Source organism: Monodelphis domestica, chromosome 1 (genome assembly GCF_027887165.1).
Source record: "Monodelphis domestica isolate mMonDom1 chromosome 1, mMonDom1.pri, whole genome shotgun sequence".
Taxonomy (NCBI): Eukaryota; Metazoa; Chordata; class Mammalia; order Didelphimorphia; family Didelphidae; genus Monodelphis; species Monodelphis domestica.
In genome coordinates, this window is record NC_077227.1 from 430,421,922 (window position 1) to 430,439,994 (window position 18,073).

The window sequence follows — 18,073 nt, forward strand, 5'->3', positions numbered from 1 at the left end:
AAATCAGAGAGAGCTGGACTTTTGTCCTTCTTTCTGTCTCCAAGCCAAGAGACTCTTCTCCTTTTTGTCTTCAGGGCTAAAAAGACAAAAGACTTCTTTCTGTCTCCAAAGCTAAGAGACTTCAGATTTCAGTTGGTCTGATCCCCTTCTTCCAACCATTTCTCCTGGTCACATTGCAAACAGAATGTTCTCCTTTGAATGACAGATCATCAATCCCAGCTACTCAGTTCCTGCTGCAAACCATTCCAATTTCTCACTTTCACAGGTGGGAGTAGAAGCAAGACACAAAGCTTGAGGCCTCAGTAAATAGAAAAGTCACTTCTGCCTCAAAAAACATAGGAACAAAGTTAAAGATTGGTAAAAAGGTAAATGTATTTGAGATGTGAAAAAAGGGGAATTGAGGAAACCCATTAGATGGCCTCTGTTTTTTCAGTCTGGTAGGAAGCAAGGTAATTTGTATAAAGCAGGGAAGGGTGGGTGCTTGATAAGAGAAAATGTAGAATTGTGACTGTGGGGGAGCCGATAGAGGATAAATCAGGATGGAGAGGGAATTTTTATATATTAAGGTCCACTAGAGATTAAATAATACTAATTTGTACTGGACACAGTTCAGCTACACTAGGGGAGCCAAAAAGACAATAGAAGCAAGGAAGGGTAGAGGATGGGCTGAACCTAGCTGGTAGAATGACTAAGGAGAAAAGCATTCAAGGGTGGAGTATGATGAATTGTGAAATTGGTTATATTGAGTAAGGCTGTTGAAGAAGGAAAGTGAGACCAGAAGAACTGGAACCTTAAAGAATGATTAAATGTTATCAGGAAGGTGAAGAGTGTGTAGAGAGATGGAAGGATAACAAAGTGGTATTCCAGTGTCCAAAATAATGGAGCTTCTAAACTTTGTATTGAGAGTGAGATATATGGATAGCTGTGATGATGAAAAGATGTAGAAGTTAAGGTGAATGAACTGGAGTTGGGGACACATGTTTGAGGGAATGTCAATGTGTTTATTGAAGTTCTCAAGTATGAGAAAAAGGGTTAGGGAGGAGAGGAAGACTGCGAAATCCAGGTATTGAACTTCATAAGAAAGCAATACAGTGAATGTTATAGATAGATACAAAGTGATAGCAGAATAGTCTGGAGGTGGCCATGGTAAACAAAGTGTATGCCCATTCCTCCTCCTGGCCCAGTGTTTTGGAGAGTAAAAAGCAACTAGCACTAAAATGGGTGGCCAGGGATGAGAATTCTTCAGGAGAAAAGAAGTTGAAAAGAACATGAGAAGAAAAGTTCTAGGATAGAGGGAAAATTATTAATGATATGGATATTCTAGAAGCCATAATAGAAGGGGTGGGCATAAGAGCAGTTAAGTGGAGACTGGATGGAAGCAAGAATGCTGAGAGAGATATTTTTGTCAGCAAATAGTAACTTCTGAGCACAGAGGTTAGGGGAGCAGGAGACGGGAGTTTGCTTGCCAGAAAATAAAGGAAAGTGCCAGCTGATCGGGAAACCTACCTGTAAAAGCCCTGTGTGGAGGGACTGTTTAGTTGAGGCAAGGAAGGGCATCAGTATCCTCAGCATAGTCTTTCTCTGAACATGGGAGAGTTGGGGACATGAGCAGATTAGAGGACAGGAAAAATTCAAGTTCTGGACTGGATGGCCATGATCTGGTCTTAGCAGTTCCAGGCCAGTTAGCCTAGATCTAGGTGAAGTAACTGTCATCAGGAATCTCTGTACTTTATAGTTATGTAAAGAGAGAAGAGGGACAAGCAGTGGAATTTTGCCAGTGTTAATGATAATTCACAATGCTGTGTGGCAAAGGCATATTGTGTTAACTTTCCTGTAGTGGAAATGGCCCTCATATTGGTGATAATGTGAAGAGGGAGACAAGGATTGTTTTAACAATATTTTTTTAAACCCTTACCTTCTGTCTTGGAATCAGTATATTGGTTCCAAGGCAGAAGAGTAGAAAGGGCTAGGCAATGGGGGTCAAGTGACTTGCCCAGGGTTACACAGCTGGAAAGTGTCTGAGGCCAGATTTGAACCCAGGACCTCCCGTCTCTAGGCCTGGCTCTCAATCCACTGAGCCACCCAGCTGCCCCCGTTAACAATATTTTAAGGATAACAGCCAACTGGCTCAGTGGATTGAGTAACAGACCTGGAGATAGGAGGTCCTGTGTTCAAATGTGGCCTCAGACACTTTCTAACTGTGTGACCTCAGACACTTTCTAGCAAGTCTCTTAATACCCATTACCTAACCTGTACCACTTTTCTGCCTCAGAACTAACCTTTAGTATTAATTCTAATACAGGAGGTAAAGGTTATTAAAATAAATAAATAAAATAAATATAACTAAGCCTCCCTACCTCTTAAAAAGGCCACTTAAAATCAGTGACCTTGAGGGTAGCTAGGTTGCTCAGTGGATTGAGAGCCAAGCCTAAAGACAAGGTCTTGGGTTCAAATCTGGTCTCAGATCCTTCCTAGCTATGTGACCCTGGGCAAGTCACTTCACCCCATTGCCTGGCCCTTACCTCTCCCCCTTCTTCCTTAGAACCAATCTATAGTATTCAGTCTAATATGGAAAGTAAGGGTTAAAAAAAAAAAGGAAGAGAACCAGCAACCTTTAAATTCTTTTAACACACAAGTAATGATCAGAGAAAACCAAATATTATTTGTCAACTCTGTAGTAATCTGCCTGTGTTCTAATCTAGGATCCTCTCTAGTAACCTTGACCCTGAGAATGTTTCTGTGTTCCTCTGAGCCAGTCCTTTCCCCTTGGGTCTAGGCCTCTCAGATGAAGCTGGACCCAGGTCTGAAGGATCACCAAAGCCGAAGACAACATCCCGAAAGCTGCTAGAAGGGGAGCCCAAGCAGGGAGCAGTGAGGTCAACAAGCAGCGACAGGTAACTTGATATTCTGGGTCAGTCCAATGGCTTAGTGTTGGGATTAGAATACAGTAAGGTACACACAGACGTTAAGATGCAATGACAGTGTTACCCACATGACACACTCCCAGAAGTTAAAAATCAACCAGGCATTCGTCAAGCTCTTAGCATGAGCCTGGCATTATACTAGGTGCTGGGGACAAAATTAAATTCAATAAATGAAACATTCCTGTTTGCTAGGATCTTAAAATATACTAATTCAAATCACATTCTACTCCCTTGTACCTCCACATTCGCCATAGCAACTGGCCAGACTCGGTCAGAAAGGTATTCCAGCAGAGCTGTGACCATTCTACTAGAAAGCATTCCACTCCAAAAGCAACTTTTCATATGTTGGACCTTTTATGCCACAAGGAAAAGGAAGCCAGATAAACTCCTGAGAATGGCCTCCATGATTCCTTAAAAGAAAACCAGTTCAGCCTAGACAAAAGAAGTGCCACTCCTACCACAACTGAGCTGTTCACCATAGCATTTCACATAGTAGGTGATTAAAACTGGGTAGATTAAAATTGGTTTTGACACATACGTAGATGAAGCTGAGGTTCTTGGTACCTGTCTGATAATTAATCTTACCATATCATCTTGTTCTAAAATTTGGCTTACCAAAAGGAATTAAATATCAGAGGAAATGTTCTCATTCATTCCCAACCCAGTTTTTTCTGAGAGTTAAAAACAGCAGAGAAGCTAATCAATACAGTGCAACAGACAGAATTGGAGGCAGGGGGGAGCTTAAAGTGGCTCAGTAGAGAGAGAATCAGGCCTAGAGATGGGAGGTCCTGGGTTCAAATCTGACCTCAGATACTTCCCAGCTGTGTGACCCTGGGCAAGTCACTTGACCCCCATGGCCTAGCCCTTACCACTCTTCTGCCTTGGAACCATTACACAGTAATGAGTCTAAGATGGAAGGTAAGGGTTTAAAAACAATAACAATAACAAAAAAAAATACAGACAGAACACTGACTCTGAAGAAAGATAACTTAGATTCAAATCCCAGCTCTGCTGTTTCCTATTTGTGAAACTTCAGCTAAGTCACTCTGCCTGTTGTTTCCTCATCTTCAAAACTAGAGAGCCAGATGGGGTGATGCCCAAGGTCTCTTCCAGCTCTAAATCTAGGGCCTCTGACCCCTTGAGGGCACCAATATCATGGGTTTCAGCAGCAATAACTACATTTCAGCCTTTGTGGTTGAGGGAAGGGGTTGGGGTGGGGTGGACATACAGCATCATTATAAGCATTTGGATCTCTGGGCAGATCCTCTCTGAATCTGTCCCATGTGACCTCCCATGTGCCCATGTAATCATGTAATCATGATTACATAAAGGTAGTTACATTAGACTATAAAGAGGTCAGTGTCACTTATGGACTGAGAAGCAATGAGGCATAGGGTACTTGGTGTCAGAAAGACCTGGATTCTAATGCCCCATCTGACACTCATGTGATCATGGGCAAGTCAATTACATCTTTAAGGCCTCAGTTTCCTCTTTTGTAAAGTGGGGATACTATAGAAGCTACCTCATAGGGTCATTGTGAGATCCAAATGAAAGAATATATGAAAATTACTTTAAGCATCTTAAATTCTATGTCAGTGTCATCAATTATTATAGAACTGGAAGAGAGAAAAAAATAATTTCTTAACAATTTTAGGTCAGTAGTCCCTACTCCATTGTACCACAGTAAAAGGTACCTTAACCTAACTAGTTATTTTATACAGTAATTTTTCTTTCTTTTCTTATAGAATCTTATCAGGCTCTTTTGAAAGGCCTTCCTTTGAAGACAACTCTGATGGGCGTCTCCTTTCTACAAGTTCAGATCCTGACACTCTGGCCACTAGAGAGGAGAGTCCACCCTCTGGAAGCCCATTTCAGCTCACAGCTTCCTTTGATGAAGATATTATTGACTTGAAGTAAAGACAATCTTAATCATATTTGCCATCTTTATTTTTCTTACAGAAGTTTATACTCTCTAGGAAAGTTTCGACACCACTTCCTGAGGAATCCCGGTCACTGCTCTATTGGACCAACTGTTCTGCATATTAGGCCAGTTTGGGTAACTCTTAAACATTTGGTGCCATCTTGATCCTTGCTTTCCCAGTTCAAGTACCATCAGCCCCTCTAGGAATAAAAGTGGTAGATTTCATTGAGGTTTTAGATTGAAACTTTTAATAAAATAAAAGTATTCATTCTTCTTTACCTCAAACCTCTTATATTTGAAATACTTAGATTAAGAATTATTTTTCATTACAATTCTAATTTATTTCACATTATAAGTATTTCATAGAAATATTTTATAAAGAAGTCATTTGATTTTATTACAAATAAGGGTTTTTCTTTAGCTTTACTTTCTATAACCAAGAAATCCTGCTCCTATTGATAACTCAGTTTTGCCATGATTAGATTTAAAGAAGTGATGAGGTTACACAAAAGTGTAGCCAGCTGTTTTCCTATTCTGCTGGTCCCATGCCTACTGTTTAGAGGGAAGCTGATTGGCTGGATTTCAAAGGTAGCCTTCCTGATATGCAGAAGAATAAGAATTTGTTTGAAAACAAGAGACACTATGATTTCTTTCCTTTAGTGTCCTTGTCTTTCATGTTAGATTCTTTTTTATTTTTAAATCGAAATGTCAAGGAAAAAAACTGTCATCTTGAAATATTGTGCATATTTTCTTGTCTTTTCACTAATCACCACCTGATGGATGGACCTGCCACTTATGCATGCAAAGATATATAATGTTGTCATTCCTTCCTAGCTTAGCATAAGAGGTTAAGAACAGTTTGGGGGCTGCCTATTACAAGAAATTTCATGGTGAAATTTTAGCCTCTTACCTTGAAAGATTGTATTACAATATAGAGATGGTGTTAAAAATATATATTATCTTTTGGTTATAAAAGTTTGATGATCTCCTCCTGATCCTCCCCACCACCCAATGCTGTCTCCTCTTAGTTCTCCAATTCTGTTGGCAGATTCCTCTCATTTCCCATCAAGTACAGTCTTACAACCCTTTGATTTCAGTACATCTGATTCTATTGTTCTCCTCTTTTTGTGTGGACCTTTGCTGTCCAACTAAAAAAAGTGATGTAGTCTATATAATACTGGACCTAACTCTAAAAGGGTGATTTCCTACTTTATATATTGATTCAGTGAAACATAACAGGTCAATGATTTTACAGTTTTTATAGTTCAGGCTATGACAGTGGATTTTTTTTAGCCCACAAACCTGTGAGATACAGCCTTAATATAAAAACCGAAAGAGAAATAAATGCAACATCAATACTGTCTCCTTAGCTTGCATATTATGGATTACTTGGAAAAGTCCTTACCTTTGCATGATGAACTCAGTATGAAACCCCAGAATAAAGGCCAGAGTTTTGTTTGGCAGAGAATGAATGATGGTTGAAGAGGATCATTTCAAAGGCAAGACCCGCCAGAAGAGTTCTTTTACTTAGGCACTGATTCAGCCTGAAAGCCGAAATAAGAACTGGTCCATTAACTCTTGGAACATTTATACTCCAAAGGTATCTCATCATTTTCTGCTCACCTCCTCGACTCCTATGTTATGTCATAGTTTTTTAAAAACTATTTTCTAAATGTAAAAATATTGTTTTTGTCTTCTTCATCCTGTCATTTTCCCCACTTTGGCTTCTCTTCATCCTGATATATAAGAACAAGCAATTGCTAAAGGTTGTTTCCATGGAGGGATTATAAGCGTCAGATGAGCCAGAGTATTTGAGGAGGAGTCACAAATTCAAAGGAGCATTTAGAAATCTGATAGAAATACCCAAGGGGGAGGGAAGCTGAGTGTAATACAGAGGAAGAAAACCAGAAGGAGGCCACCATACATGTGACAAGCTGTTTTCATTCCTCCCCATTTTCACACAGTGAAGATAACAGACACAGTACCATAAGGAGCTACAAGGAAAAAAAAACAAAAAACTTGGAATTAGTACTTTAAACTATAGTTGTAATGGATTGGGAGCATTTGTTTCCATTATTTAAGAGAAGAATTTAATATTTCATTATTTTAGGAATCCATTATTTCATCGCTGTGATTCTCTCTCCATCAATGTAGATTGTAACCCCTCAGATTGCAAAACCAAGCAGAAGAGTTCTTTTATTTAAACTTCTGTTCAGCCTGAAAGCCAGTACAGCAACTGATCCATTAGCTCTTGTAGTAAGTTTAAACAAGTTGCTGTGGCCAAAAACGTTCCTCAATAATGGCCAACCCCCTGGTGCTGAGCCTCTCCACCATTAGTTAGGCGGGTCCTATGTCTGTTGCTGGGTTCATAAGAAAAACCTTTCCAACTTGGAAGGATATGCCAAAGTTTCTAGATGGCACAGCCTTCTAAAACCCAGCATCACCTGCACACCATGAAGAGAGATACTTTAGTGACAGAAAGGAGGAGATAAGACAGCTAAACATCATTTCTAATTAATGTGCCAAGAAGACAATAGGTGATCAAAAACAAAAATCTGCCTAAGACTTGGTCACCTAAATTCAACTTTATGTGAATAATCATAAAATTATTAAGTGCTGCCCAGGGGCTGTAGTTTTAGGCTACTGTTATGGATGGTTCTTTTCTATGTTCTAAAGCGTTGAAAAATATGAAGGTCAGTAACTCAGGTGAATTTCCATTTTTCATAAAATGATTTACATGGTAATGCACCTGTTATTACTACACATGGTGCATTAAATTACTATCTTTAAATATGCAGTTCAAAGAGTTTTGCAATATAAAGTCAATAACATTTCTGGTCCTATTAATAAAGAATTTTGAAGATTTGTTGAAATTCACCTCAGTTACTTACTCCATGTAACTTACTGATGAAAAATAGGAGCTTTTATAAAAGAAAGCATGTGTCTATTTAGATATTTCTGGGGGAATTATTTTTTGTCCTTTGTTACCACATGATTTAGCTTGAAAAGAAATTAGAGAAACTGTAAAGGGAATGGGATAGTTGAATGATGGTTTTTAAAATGATTCATATTATTTAATATAGTACAACTGAAACTAGTCCTATTACAGAATATCATCTTTGCCTACCTTGAATATTTATCTACCATGCTACATTGATAGTATCATAAGTATGATAAGAATTAAGGGAGAGAAATTCAATTTGACAAAATGGTACTATATCCATCAACAGAATTATTTTTAGGGGAGGCAGCTTGGTACAATGGAAAAAGTAGTGAATTTGGAAGTCTGAGGAGTCATGAATTCAAATCCTGACCTTACTAACTTACTACTTTTGTCATCCTGGACAACTCATTTCATCCCTCTGGGCCTCTGTTTCCTCTTATGTAAAACAGTGGGATTAGATCAGATGACTTCTAAGGGCTCCTCTAGCTCAAAATCTATGAATTTACAAATTAGGGACATGACTGACCCAGAATATAACAAATATATAGCAAACCTGCATGGCAGACATTTGATAAAGTAGATTAGCTTAGGAAATGTGAGATGGATGATAGTTGTTACATTCATTCAAAGCTGGTTTCACGGCCATACCCAAAGAATTCAACAACCATCTCCCAAAGGTATTAGGTTGAAGCCACTCTGAAAAGAATGTTCTAGTGTTGTGCCTTAGGGCTCTGGTCTTGGCCTTGTTCTAGGCAATATTTTTTTTCAGAAATCTATATGAAGACAGAGAAGATGTACTTGTTGAATATTCAGGTGGCACAAAGTTCAATGAGATGGCCATTACCATCCATGACAGAACCAAGTCCCTAAAGCATCCCAGCAGTCTGAGCCAAAACCAAGATGATGAAAAGTAACAAGGTACAGAACTCAATTTTCAAGATATCTTGAAAAAAAGGAACACTAAACACTTGGGGGAAAACATAGACTATTTTTTAAATGACTAAGAAAACATTCAATAATTATCAACCCATTAAGGCCTATTTTTCTTCTACAGCAATTTCATGAAAACAATCCACCTACTAACTGACAGCATTGTTGATGAGGACATGAGAAGGGAAGGGCCAGGCTTTCACACAATACCTCTTTATAGTCACATGAGTGACTGAAAGATGTAGAGAAGACAAAATGCCACCGTGCTTATTGTTTGTTGATTATAATATAAAAGTTTTTGTTCACTAGGACAAAATGCTCCCTTCAAGGCTTTCCTCCAATGTAGTATCTCCCACACATATGTCCAAATCATACAACATTGCCAGAAGGATTAACTATCTGACAGATCTCTGATTATGAATAACAAGAAAGACATTAAAAAAAAAAAACAGGACAACATGCTTACCAAAAAATATTAGCCACTGTCACAGAGGATGTCTGGCACAGATTCCAATAGAAGAGGAATTCCCTAAAGATACTGAAGTCTTCGAGATGCACCTTTTTGCATATTAAAATATGCCTACTTCATCAAACCCTGGAACATTGCAGAGCCTCCTACATGAGGTCCATAATCACTCAAGAGTTCATCTTAACTAGACCCAGAAAATAAACTTAAGTAGATGAAGAATTCCTGTTGTTCAAACTAGGATATACAGTTGGATGGAAACCCTATAGAAGTCATCCATTGGTACATACAGGCAGAAACTGAGCATGGACAATAATCTGGGCCTGGAATTGAACAAGAGGAGGACAGAAGGCAGAATCACCTATGGAAAATGCATAGTATTTTTAATGACCCTCCCCAGCTTCTTCCAGAAACAAAAGCCCATCATTTTAATATCAGTATTCTTCTAATGATGCTGTTTGAGTCATGGAATATCCAGTCTCCAAAGAATTAACCCAGCAGACATTGAAAAAGTACATGGTAGGCATGAATAGGCTCTGTGAATATTGCACTCTGTGAATAGGCTGATGAATATTAAATACAAGTAGAAGCAAGAAGATATCATCTAAGAGATGTATGACCAGAAAAAGAGAACTTATCATGTAGCAAGAGCAATTAATCATTAATGAACAGCCTGCATGCCTACACAAAATTAAAAGATCTACCCCAGCCTCTGTGGAAGATTTATAGGAGGGCATGGACAAGAGTCACACAGGATGAGAAGGTATGAATGGGTTACAGTCTTCCTTTTGAAGGAATGCCAGCGTCAATGAGATCATGTATCCATCAAAGTAATACCAAATGGATAAAGATCAACTGTTCAGACAGTGAAATAAATGTAGTTGGATGGACAACTGAGAATGAAAAAAGGATTGCCCAACATAATAATGATTTATGGGTAAAAGACCTGGGGATTAGTTGTCTTAAATTCAGATTGAGCCAAACCATGATTTGAATGCTTTTAAAAGCTATTATAATTGTTTACTTCAGTACATGAAAAGATCCATCATTTCATTAGTTTGGGCACCCCTTTCCCTGAATCAGAGCCCAAACTTTCTATACTTTACTAGACAATCTTTATGAAATGCTACAGGTAAAACAAATCATTCATTTGGTGACTATCCTTCTGGTGCCAAACCTCTCCCAATATAAGTAGGTTCGTGCTCAACTGAAAGACATAGGATTGATCTCCAAGCCCATACCCAAAGCCTTTCCACCCTAGTTGGGTCTGCCAAAGCTTGTCCTCTCATGACAGCCTTTGAGATACCGGGAGAGCTTCCACACCACACTGCCTGTGGTGGAGGACCATGATATCAGGCAGCATTTGTGGAGGTATGCAGAGGGTCCCAAAAGTCTTCATGCAGTAGTAAACTTTAATTAAAGCTGCATTGAGACTTCTGGGAACACCTTGTGTCAGCTAAGTCAAAAGATATAATAGTCCCCTATTATCCTGTGCTGGTCAGGCTGCATCTAGAGGGTTGTATTCAGTTTGGGACACCATATTTTAAGAGGGATGATAACAAGATGGAAGACAGAATATTGAAGGTTTTGAAAGCAGGTCCTAATATAAATAGTCAAAAGAACTGAGAGGCAGAGGATGGAACAAGAGAGCTATATTCAAATATTTGAAGGGTTGTTATATGAAAGAGGACACTAATTTGTCCTATGTTGATCCAACAGACAGACATGAATAAATGGAGTACAAGTTTCAATATAAAGTAAGGAAAATTTTTCTAACAAAGTTCTCCAATAAATCAGTAAATTCTCCATCACTGGAAATGTTCATGGAGAACCTTGTTCTGTCATCAGACAAGGATCCTGCAAAATGGAGGCAGTATGTGGGAGGCAGCAATGTGTTATAAAAAAAGTACACTGTGTTTGAAGTTGGAAAATCAGAGCCGAATCCCTAGCTTTGCTCACTTGCTGCATTACTTTGAGCAGGTTATTCCCCTTCTGCGATCTGGCCTTAATCTATCTGTCCATTGTTAAGTCCCACTGTTCTAACAAGACCAACACTCTGGTTCAGCCACTCTTTTAACCAGTCACCTCCCCATAATGTGCACTGTGCTTTCCTGCTGTTGAGCTTTAACTCTTCCTGAAGTGCCCCCCCATCTCTTAATCTTTTCGTATTAAAATACAACTCAATCTTCAAGACAGTTCCAGTGTCTTGTCCTCCACAATGCATGACTTGATCCAGCCAGAAATGACCCATCACCCTCTACCCTCCCAAAGCCCTTAGCATGTACTCCTCATAAGGCACTTGCCACACATACTGCCTGATATTCCAAGTACTTCTTATTTCCCCTATATTTGAAACTTCTGAGGGCTGGTACCACTTTTGTACAACTTTTTATCTCCCATAGTATACTGCACACAGCCACTCATTAAATATTTTTGAATGAGTGAATGAATTGTGATCTTTTAGTTTTAAAATTCTGTGTTTTTTAATTGTTCTAAGCTGAAGTAAAGAATTTAATGTTAGCCTGCTGTAGTCTTAGAAACCATATGGGTCCTATTTCCAGCCTAGCGATTTCACCATGACATCAGCATGTTCATGAAGAATGGTCTCTTTGGTAAGGAGTTCTAGATATAGTAGTGTTTATATTATCTTTAAATGATGCATCAGAAAGCATTCAACTTTTTCCAAGATTTCAGAAAGGATTATAGTTAGAGGTGGAAAGATGTGTCAAGCCAAATCTTTAAATAAATTCAGCCTCTCAATGTCAGTATTGGGAGCTCTTCTGTCAGTCCCAGGTCTCCACAAAATTCTCATACCTGACTTCTTTAGACTTTCTTCTCTTGTGAGAAAACCCAGCAAGCTTGTTATCAGCCTCTATGAAGACTGAGAAGTCTCAAGATAGCTTGGATTCATAGAAGGAACAAGAATGAGCCTCATCCATATTTTAATACCAGATCTAACCAGAATTTTCTGTGTGACTTTGGACAAATCCTTTTACCACTCTTAGCTTTAGTTTCCTCATCTGTTAAGATGTGTTAGATAATTTTTTGGGCTGCCTGTTTCATGGGGCTTTGTAATCAAAGTGCTTAGTAAACCTTAAAGTGCCATAGAAATAGTTGTTAATTTTGGTTAATCTGCCTGGACTGCAGTTTCCTAATCTGTCATAATAAGGATTATTACTGATATTGTCTATTATGGGGCTCCTTAACCTTTGTGTGTCAGAGACCCCTTGGGCAGTCCAGGGAAGCCTATGGGGCTCCTTCTTAGAATAATAGTTTTAAACATAAAATACAGAAGATTACAAAGGAAGGCAAAGGTTAGTAGAACTAAAGATACAGTTTTTTCTTATCCATGTTCACAGACCCCCTGAAATCTATCCTGGGATCTGTAGACCCCAGATTTAAAACACTTGATCTAACATCATATGGTTTATAAATCCCTTGCATCACAAATGTCCTATAAAATAAGAAATATAAAATATCCCCATTTCACCCATTTTAAAAATCAGAAATGACTCACTCAACTTAATAATGAAGCCATGATTTGAACTACCTCTTCTAACCCCAAAGTCCAGTATTCTTTCCCTTTAAGGCCCCCCTTACCTCACAATTATGTTATGAAGAGGTAAACTTTTTATCTGCCTCTCCTACCTAGGGCCTAGCACAGGGCTCTGCACACAGCAGATGTTCAATAAATATTTGTTGATTGAACCAAATTTAGATAAATGTTTAGATGCTTTGAAAAATCAAAAGTGCTAAAAATATGTAAGGAATTGTTATCCTCATGGTATCTTCACCATCAAAGAAGGAGAAAAGAAGGGAAGAAAGTAGCCCATGACTTCTCAGTCTAATACTTGCTAAAAAAGGAATGTCAGTAAGACAAAGATAGAGCCAAGCTGAGTTGGACATTGTTCCTAACCAGTCAGGTATATTTTCCTTGCACAGAAAGCTAAAAACATCCCTGTGTCTTTGAAAAATTATTGAGAACTAAAAGAATACAGTATTCATATTTGGAGTTGGGGGTTGTTCATCCTTCCCTACCCTTTTTGGTCACTCTGTGAACTCAGTTATTTTGCCAGTTGGATTGAGTGTAGACACAACAGACATTTATTTAGTATTAAAAATGAATGTAGTTTGATGGGAAGAGCATTAATTTTGAGTCCTAAGTGCTAAGTTCCATTCCCAGGTCCCTGGTTTCCCACTTTATTGGTTGAGGGCAAACCAGTTCCCTCATATGTAAAAGAGAACAATAAAGAGGAGATTTGACTAGATGAATTTTTAAGTTTTCTTCTGTTTTCAAAGGTTCTACAAACTAAGCAGCAGACATCAGTAAACCAGTCAAGCCCTAAATAGATCCAAAAATTGGAGTTTTCTACACTGTCTTAATATCCCCCACCCTGAGTCCCTAGTAATATTTCACCAGAATTGTTTATATTTGATATGTATTTGCTCACTCTCTCACTTGCCTATTTCTTTAAAAGAGATAAAAAGAATTGTAGGCAGTTCTCTATAGTACTGTGTTCTCTCTATCCACTCCTGCTTAGCACTCTGTGGCCTCCCACCTTCTCACCAAAATTTAAAAATTCAAAAATAAAACCCTCCAAATAAAAGCAGAACAGATACAGAGAGACTGCCACCCCCCCCCCCCCAAATAGGGGCTTGGCTTGAGACCTCTGGCATCTAGAAAGGAGACTTTTGCCGTGCTCAACCCACCCACCCCAATGTCCAATCCATGCATGTCTATCTGCTGTCTGCCCATTCTCTCCTGTCTGAGCCTATGTCCAACCTCTAAGTGTCTGCTCCTGTGTGCTCTTCCTCTCCCCCATGTGGCTGGCCCTAAGCCTCATGGTGTCCCTTCCTGGTCTTCATACTCTCTTCTCTGTCCCAAATGTCTTTGAACCATGTGCCAGCTCCCTTCCTATCTCCTTCTCTCCCTCTGAAAAAAATAATCACTTTACACAGAGGTCTTGCTGAACTGAAATTACATAAATGGAGAACTATTGGTATTTGTTGTTGACTTAGTGCCTTTCAATAAGGCATTTAAATCCCCCCAACTTTAAGTATCTCTGGGAAATGAAGAGGTGTCAGGGCCAAGGATGAGGTCTCAAATCTTTGGTGCTGGAATCCAGGGCTTGAGACACCATGTTTTAGGAAAGATATTGACAAATTGGAGTGTGTCCAAAAAAGGCAACCAGGATGGGGAGAGGGAAATTTTAAACTGTGCTACACCAGGATAAATTGGAAGAACTGAAAAGATTTCACCTAGAAATGAGTAGATTTAACAAATATGTCATCATTGTCTTAGAGTGTGTAAAAGGCAAGAAGAGTGAATAGATTTGTTCTGTGTAGCCCCAGATGGCAAAACTAGAAGCAGTGGCTGTAAGGGAGGCAGATTGAGGTTTAATGTAAAGGAAAATGTGTTTGGCAGCTAAGTGGTACAGTGAATAGATAAAGCGTTGGGCCAGGAGTCAAGAAGACTTGAGTTCAAATCTGGCCTTAGACACTTATTAGCTGTGTGACCTTGAACAAGTCACTTAACCCTACTTGCCCCCAGTTTCTTCTTCTCTGTAAAATGAGATGGAGAAGGAAAAGGTAAGCCACTCTAGGATCCTTCTCAAGAATACCTCAAATAAGGTCACAAAGAGTCAGACATGACTGAACAACAACAAGGAAAAACTTCCTGTCACTGAGAGTGGACCAAAAGTAGACAGAATGCTCCATCTCTGTAGTCTTTAAATGAAGTCTGAATGACCACCTCAGTTCTAAGATTCTGTGAAATAATCCAGGTTGTTTTCATTTAGTGCTGAGAGTTATTGGGTGGAGGTGGAGGGAGGCAGGTAGAGAAAAATAAAGGGAAGAGATGCCTTTATTCCACATTTACATATGCTTCTTTGAGGCCATGATGAATATTTCTGCATTATTTTATTTAAGGGATCTGTATTAAAGTGTATAGACCATGATAAGAGAGATGACAGGAGACCAGCAGGCTGCCTGAGTGAACTGAAAATCCTCCTGGACCTTGGCTAAAGCCTCTAGGGTTTGGATTTTCAAAGTCACAGTTTGCCTTTACTCCTAGGCTATTGTAGCTATGGGGGACTACATGATTTCCCAAAAAAAAAGTTGTTTTAACTAAGCAGCTTGATCCTGATCAAACTAAGCAGTTTGATCCAGACTTCTTTCATTCCATGTCTTGGACCTTCATCCATTGCCAGAGTATATAAGCTGCAAATACAAAAGAAGGCAGGTTTGGCTACAGGAGCCAACTAGAAGCACTGCTGCTGTTGTGGGTGACCTTCAGTCTTAGGCTCCCAATGTTACAAGGGTCTAGGAGGTTCTAGACTAAGGATGTGAAACTCAAATAGAAAAGAAGGCCACCTATCTATACAAAGGATCCCTGCAGGCTGCATATTGAGTTTTAGAGGGTGACATCTATGCATTATTGTATTTGCATTTCTTTTTTGCCCAGCCAGAGAACAAATGGCTCATTCAGCCTAAAGGCAGACACCTGAACAATCCAAGGAAGTTCCCTATTGAGCAAACTGGGCATGCTCAAAAGCCTGATTATATTTATTAAATATTTTCCAATTACATTTTAATCTGGTTCTCCCTGGACTCCAGAGAGTTGCAGACCCCACAGGACCTCTGTCCTAAAGGACATCAAAGTGAAGTGTCAAATGCACTAGCCTGGGCATCAGGACAAGATCTCAGAGGCCATCTAGTCCTCATTTTACAGATGAGGAAACTGAAGCCCAGGGAGGTTATTTGCCCAAAATCACACAGGTAGTAAATGCTTAGAGGCAAGAACTGAACCCAAGTCCTCTGACTCCAGAGCCAATGCTCTTTCCACTGTACCATGCTGCCACCCACCTGGGTTCTCATCCTGGCTCTTGACTAAACTTGCTATGTGATCTTGGGCAAATCACTTCCCCTCTCTGAGACTCAGTTTCTCCATCTGTAAAATGAAGAGGTTGGCCTAGATAATAATCAATACTTAAATAATAATTTACATCCATTATCTTTTTCAGTCCTCACAACACCTTTATGAGATATGTGCTACAGATATTATGCCCATTTTACAGATGAGGAAACAGGCTCAAAGAAGTTGTGACTTCCCCAGGATTATACAGCTAGTGAAGAAGGCAAGATTTGAATCCAGGTCAGGTTTTCCTGGTTTCTACACCATGCTGCCTTAGATGATCTCTAGTCCATTCCCATTTTAAATTCAATGAGTCTATAAATTCTATAACCCTTTCTGTCTTCTCCCTAAGCTCTCAAGACTAAGGTTTGGCCTCATCTCTTGCTGAGTGGGTGTAAAGACATCTGTAAGATTAGTTTGTGCTCAAATATGTTACCTCCTAGAGCAAAATAGACATTCTTTAAACAGACATTCCTCTGACACCAGAATGAGTGGAGGTGGTTCCTTCCCTGGTACAGAACTACTTGAAAAAGCAGGTCATAGACAGCCAGTTTCACTGTCCACTGGGTTTCTGAAGAAGTTAAGATTTCCTTTGAAAAGAGAGGGGCTAAAAGTAAATTTCTCATAGATATTTACAGTAGAGGTGTTTCTTTTTGTGTGCTCATCTTTACTGATCCTTCAGAATTACTGTGAATGTTTTAAGCTCCAAGCATATGACATCCTATGACCTGTCACTGTCTTTGAGCATCCTTTAAAGATTCTCTTCTTTGATAAATGAGCTCCCTTAAAAGAAGTACCCACAATCTTTAAAGGGAAAAAAAACATTTTTTTAACTCAGTTTCCTTATCTCACCCAGGCTGGAAAGGCAGTGGCTACTCATGACTGGTCCATTCCCATTATTTAATCTACCTGAAAGTTCTGGTCCCCTACACCAGGGGTACTCACCATACAGAAGAGGACTTAGTTTCACTTAGTTTCATCGCCTGACTGGCTTAGCCCACTGCAGCTCAGAACTTCCAACTCAAGAGATCTATCCGGCCACCCTTGTCAGCAGGGAATACAGGCGTGAACCCCCACACCAGGACCCTCCTCCACCTTTTAAGACAGTTTCTTTTGTTGAAGCTGTTCTCGTGGAAGGAGCAGTGGAATTACAGCCAAGAGAACCTAGTCGAATCCCACTCTGCTCCTTACTAGCTGTATGACCTTAGAGAGGTCATTTCCCTTCTCTGGACCTCAGTTTCTTCGCCAATAAGATGAAGAGACTGGACTAGATCTTTAGATTCCTTCTAGCTCTGACCTACGAGAAACTCCTGAGACCAGGCAGGTCAATGGAAGGCAACAGCTCTGGAGCCGCCTTCTTTGTCCGGCTCCGCCTTGGGTCTCCAATGGCTTCTCCCGGAAAGAAGGGGACCCTTTTGAAGGAGGGCAGTTGTGCTGGTGGGAGAGGTGTTAAAAATGAAATATTTTGTCCGTTCCTGTCATATAGGGCTCTCTCCCCGTTCGTTTTATTTCCCAGGCTCCCTTGCTCAGAGCCTTGTGCTGCCTAACCCTTACTTACCAAGCCTGTGCTGTGAGGCTGTGGCTCAGTTTCCCTCTGTGCTGTCTATCAAGGGACGAACCACCAAGTGTCTTAAATCCTCTTTGTATCTCATTGTTTTTCGTGCCAAGTCCGTATGTGCTGTGACTCCGTGTATGACCGCTCAGCTCTGTTGGCCGTGGCCTGGATGGCTCTTGTGTCCCTCCTCACCTACCACCCACCCTATATCCCAAAATAAAGTATGGGATTTGACTGGCCTTCAGTGTTTGAGTCTGACTCTGTTTGCGCCTCCCACCTTATCTATCACCTCCGTCGCTCAGCCAGCCCCAGGGGAAGGAGTCCAAGGCCACGCCTCTCGTGCGTAGAACACGCCCCTGCTTGCTCAGAACCTATCATATGGGCTCTGGCTCCGCCCACCATACCAGCACCGCCCCCAGT

The 18,073-nt window shown here is 40.0% G+C and overlaps 1 protein-coding gene across 2 annotated transcripts in view; it reads left to right on the forward strand.

Annotated features, from left to right (window-relative positions):
* The window catches only part of GARNL3 (GTPase activating Rap/RanGAP domain like 3), a 221,895-nt gene extending 204,003 nt beyond the window's left edge, over window positions 1–17,892 (forward strand). For both annotated transcript variants that reach the window (XM_007474670.3, XM_007474671.3), the window contains exons 28-29: window positions 2,777–2,894; window positions 4,670–17,892. In XM_007474670.3, the coding sequence (XP_007474732.2) occupies window positions 2,777–2,894; window positions 4,670–4,841 (290 nt within the window). In that variant the 3' untranslated portion in view covers window positions 4,842–17,892. The remainder of the gene's footprint in view (window positions 1–2,776; window positions 2,895–4,669) is intronic.
* Window positions 17,893–18,073: the final 181 nt, after the last annotated feature.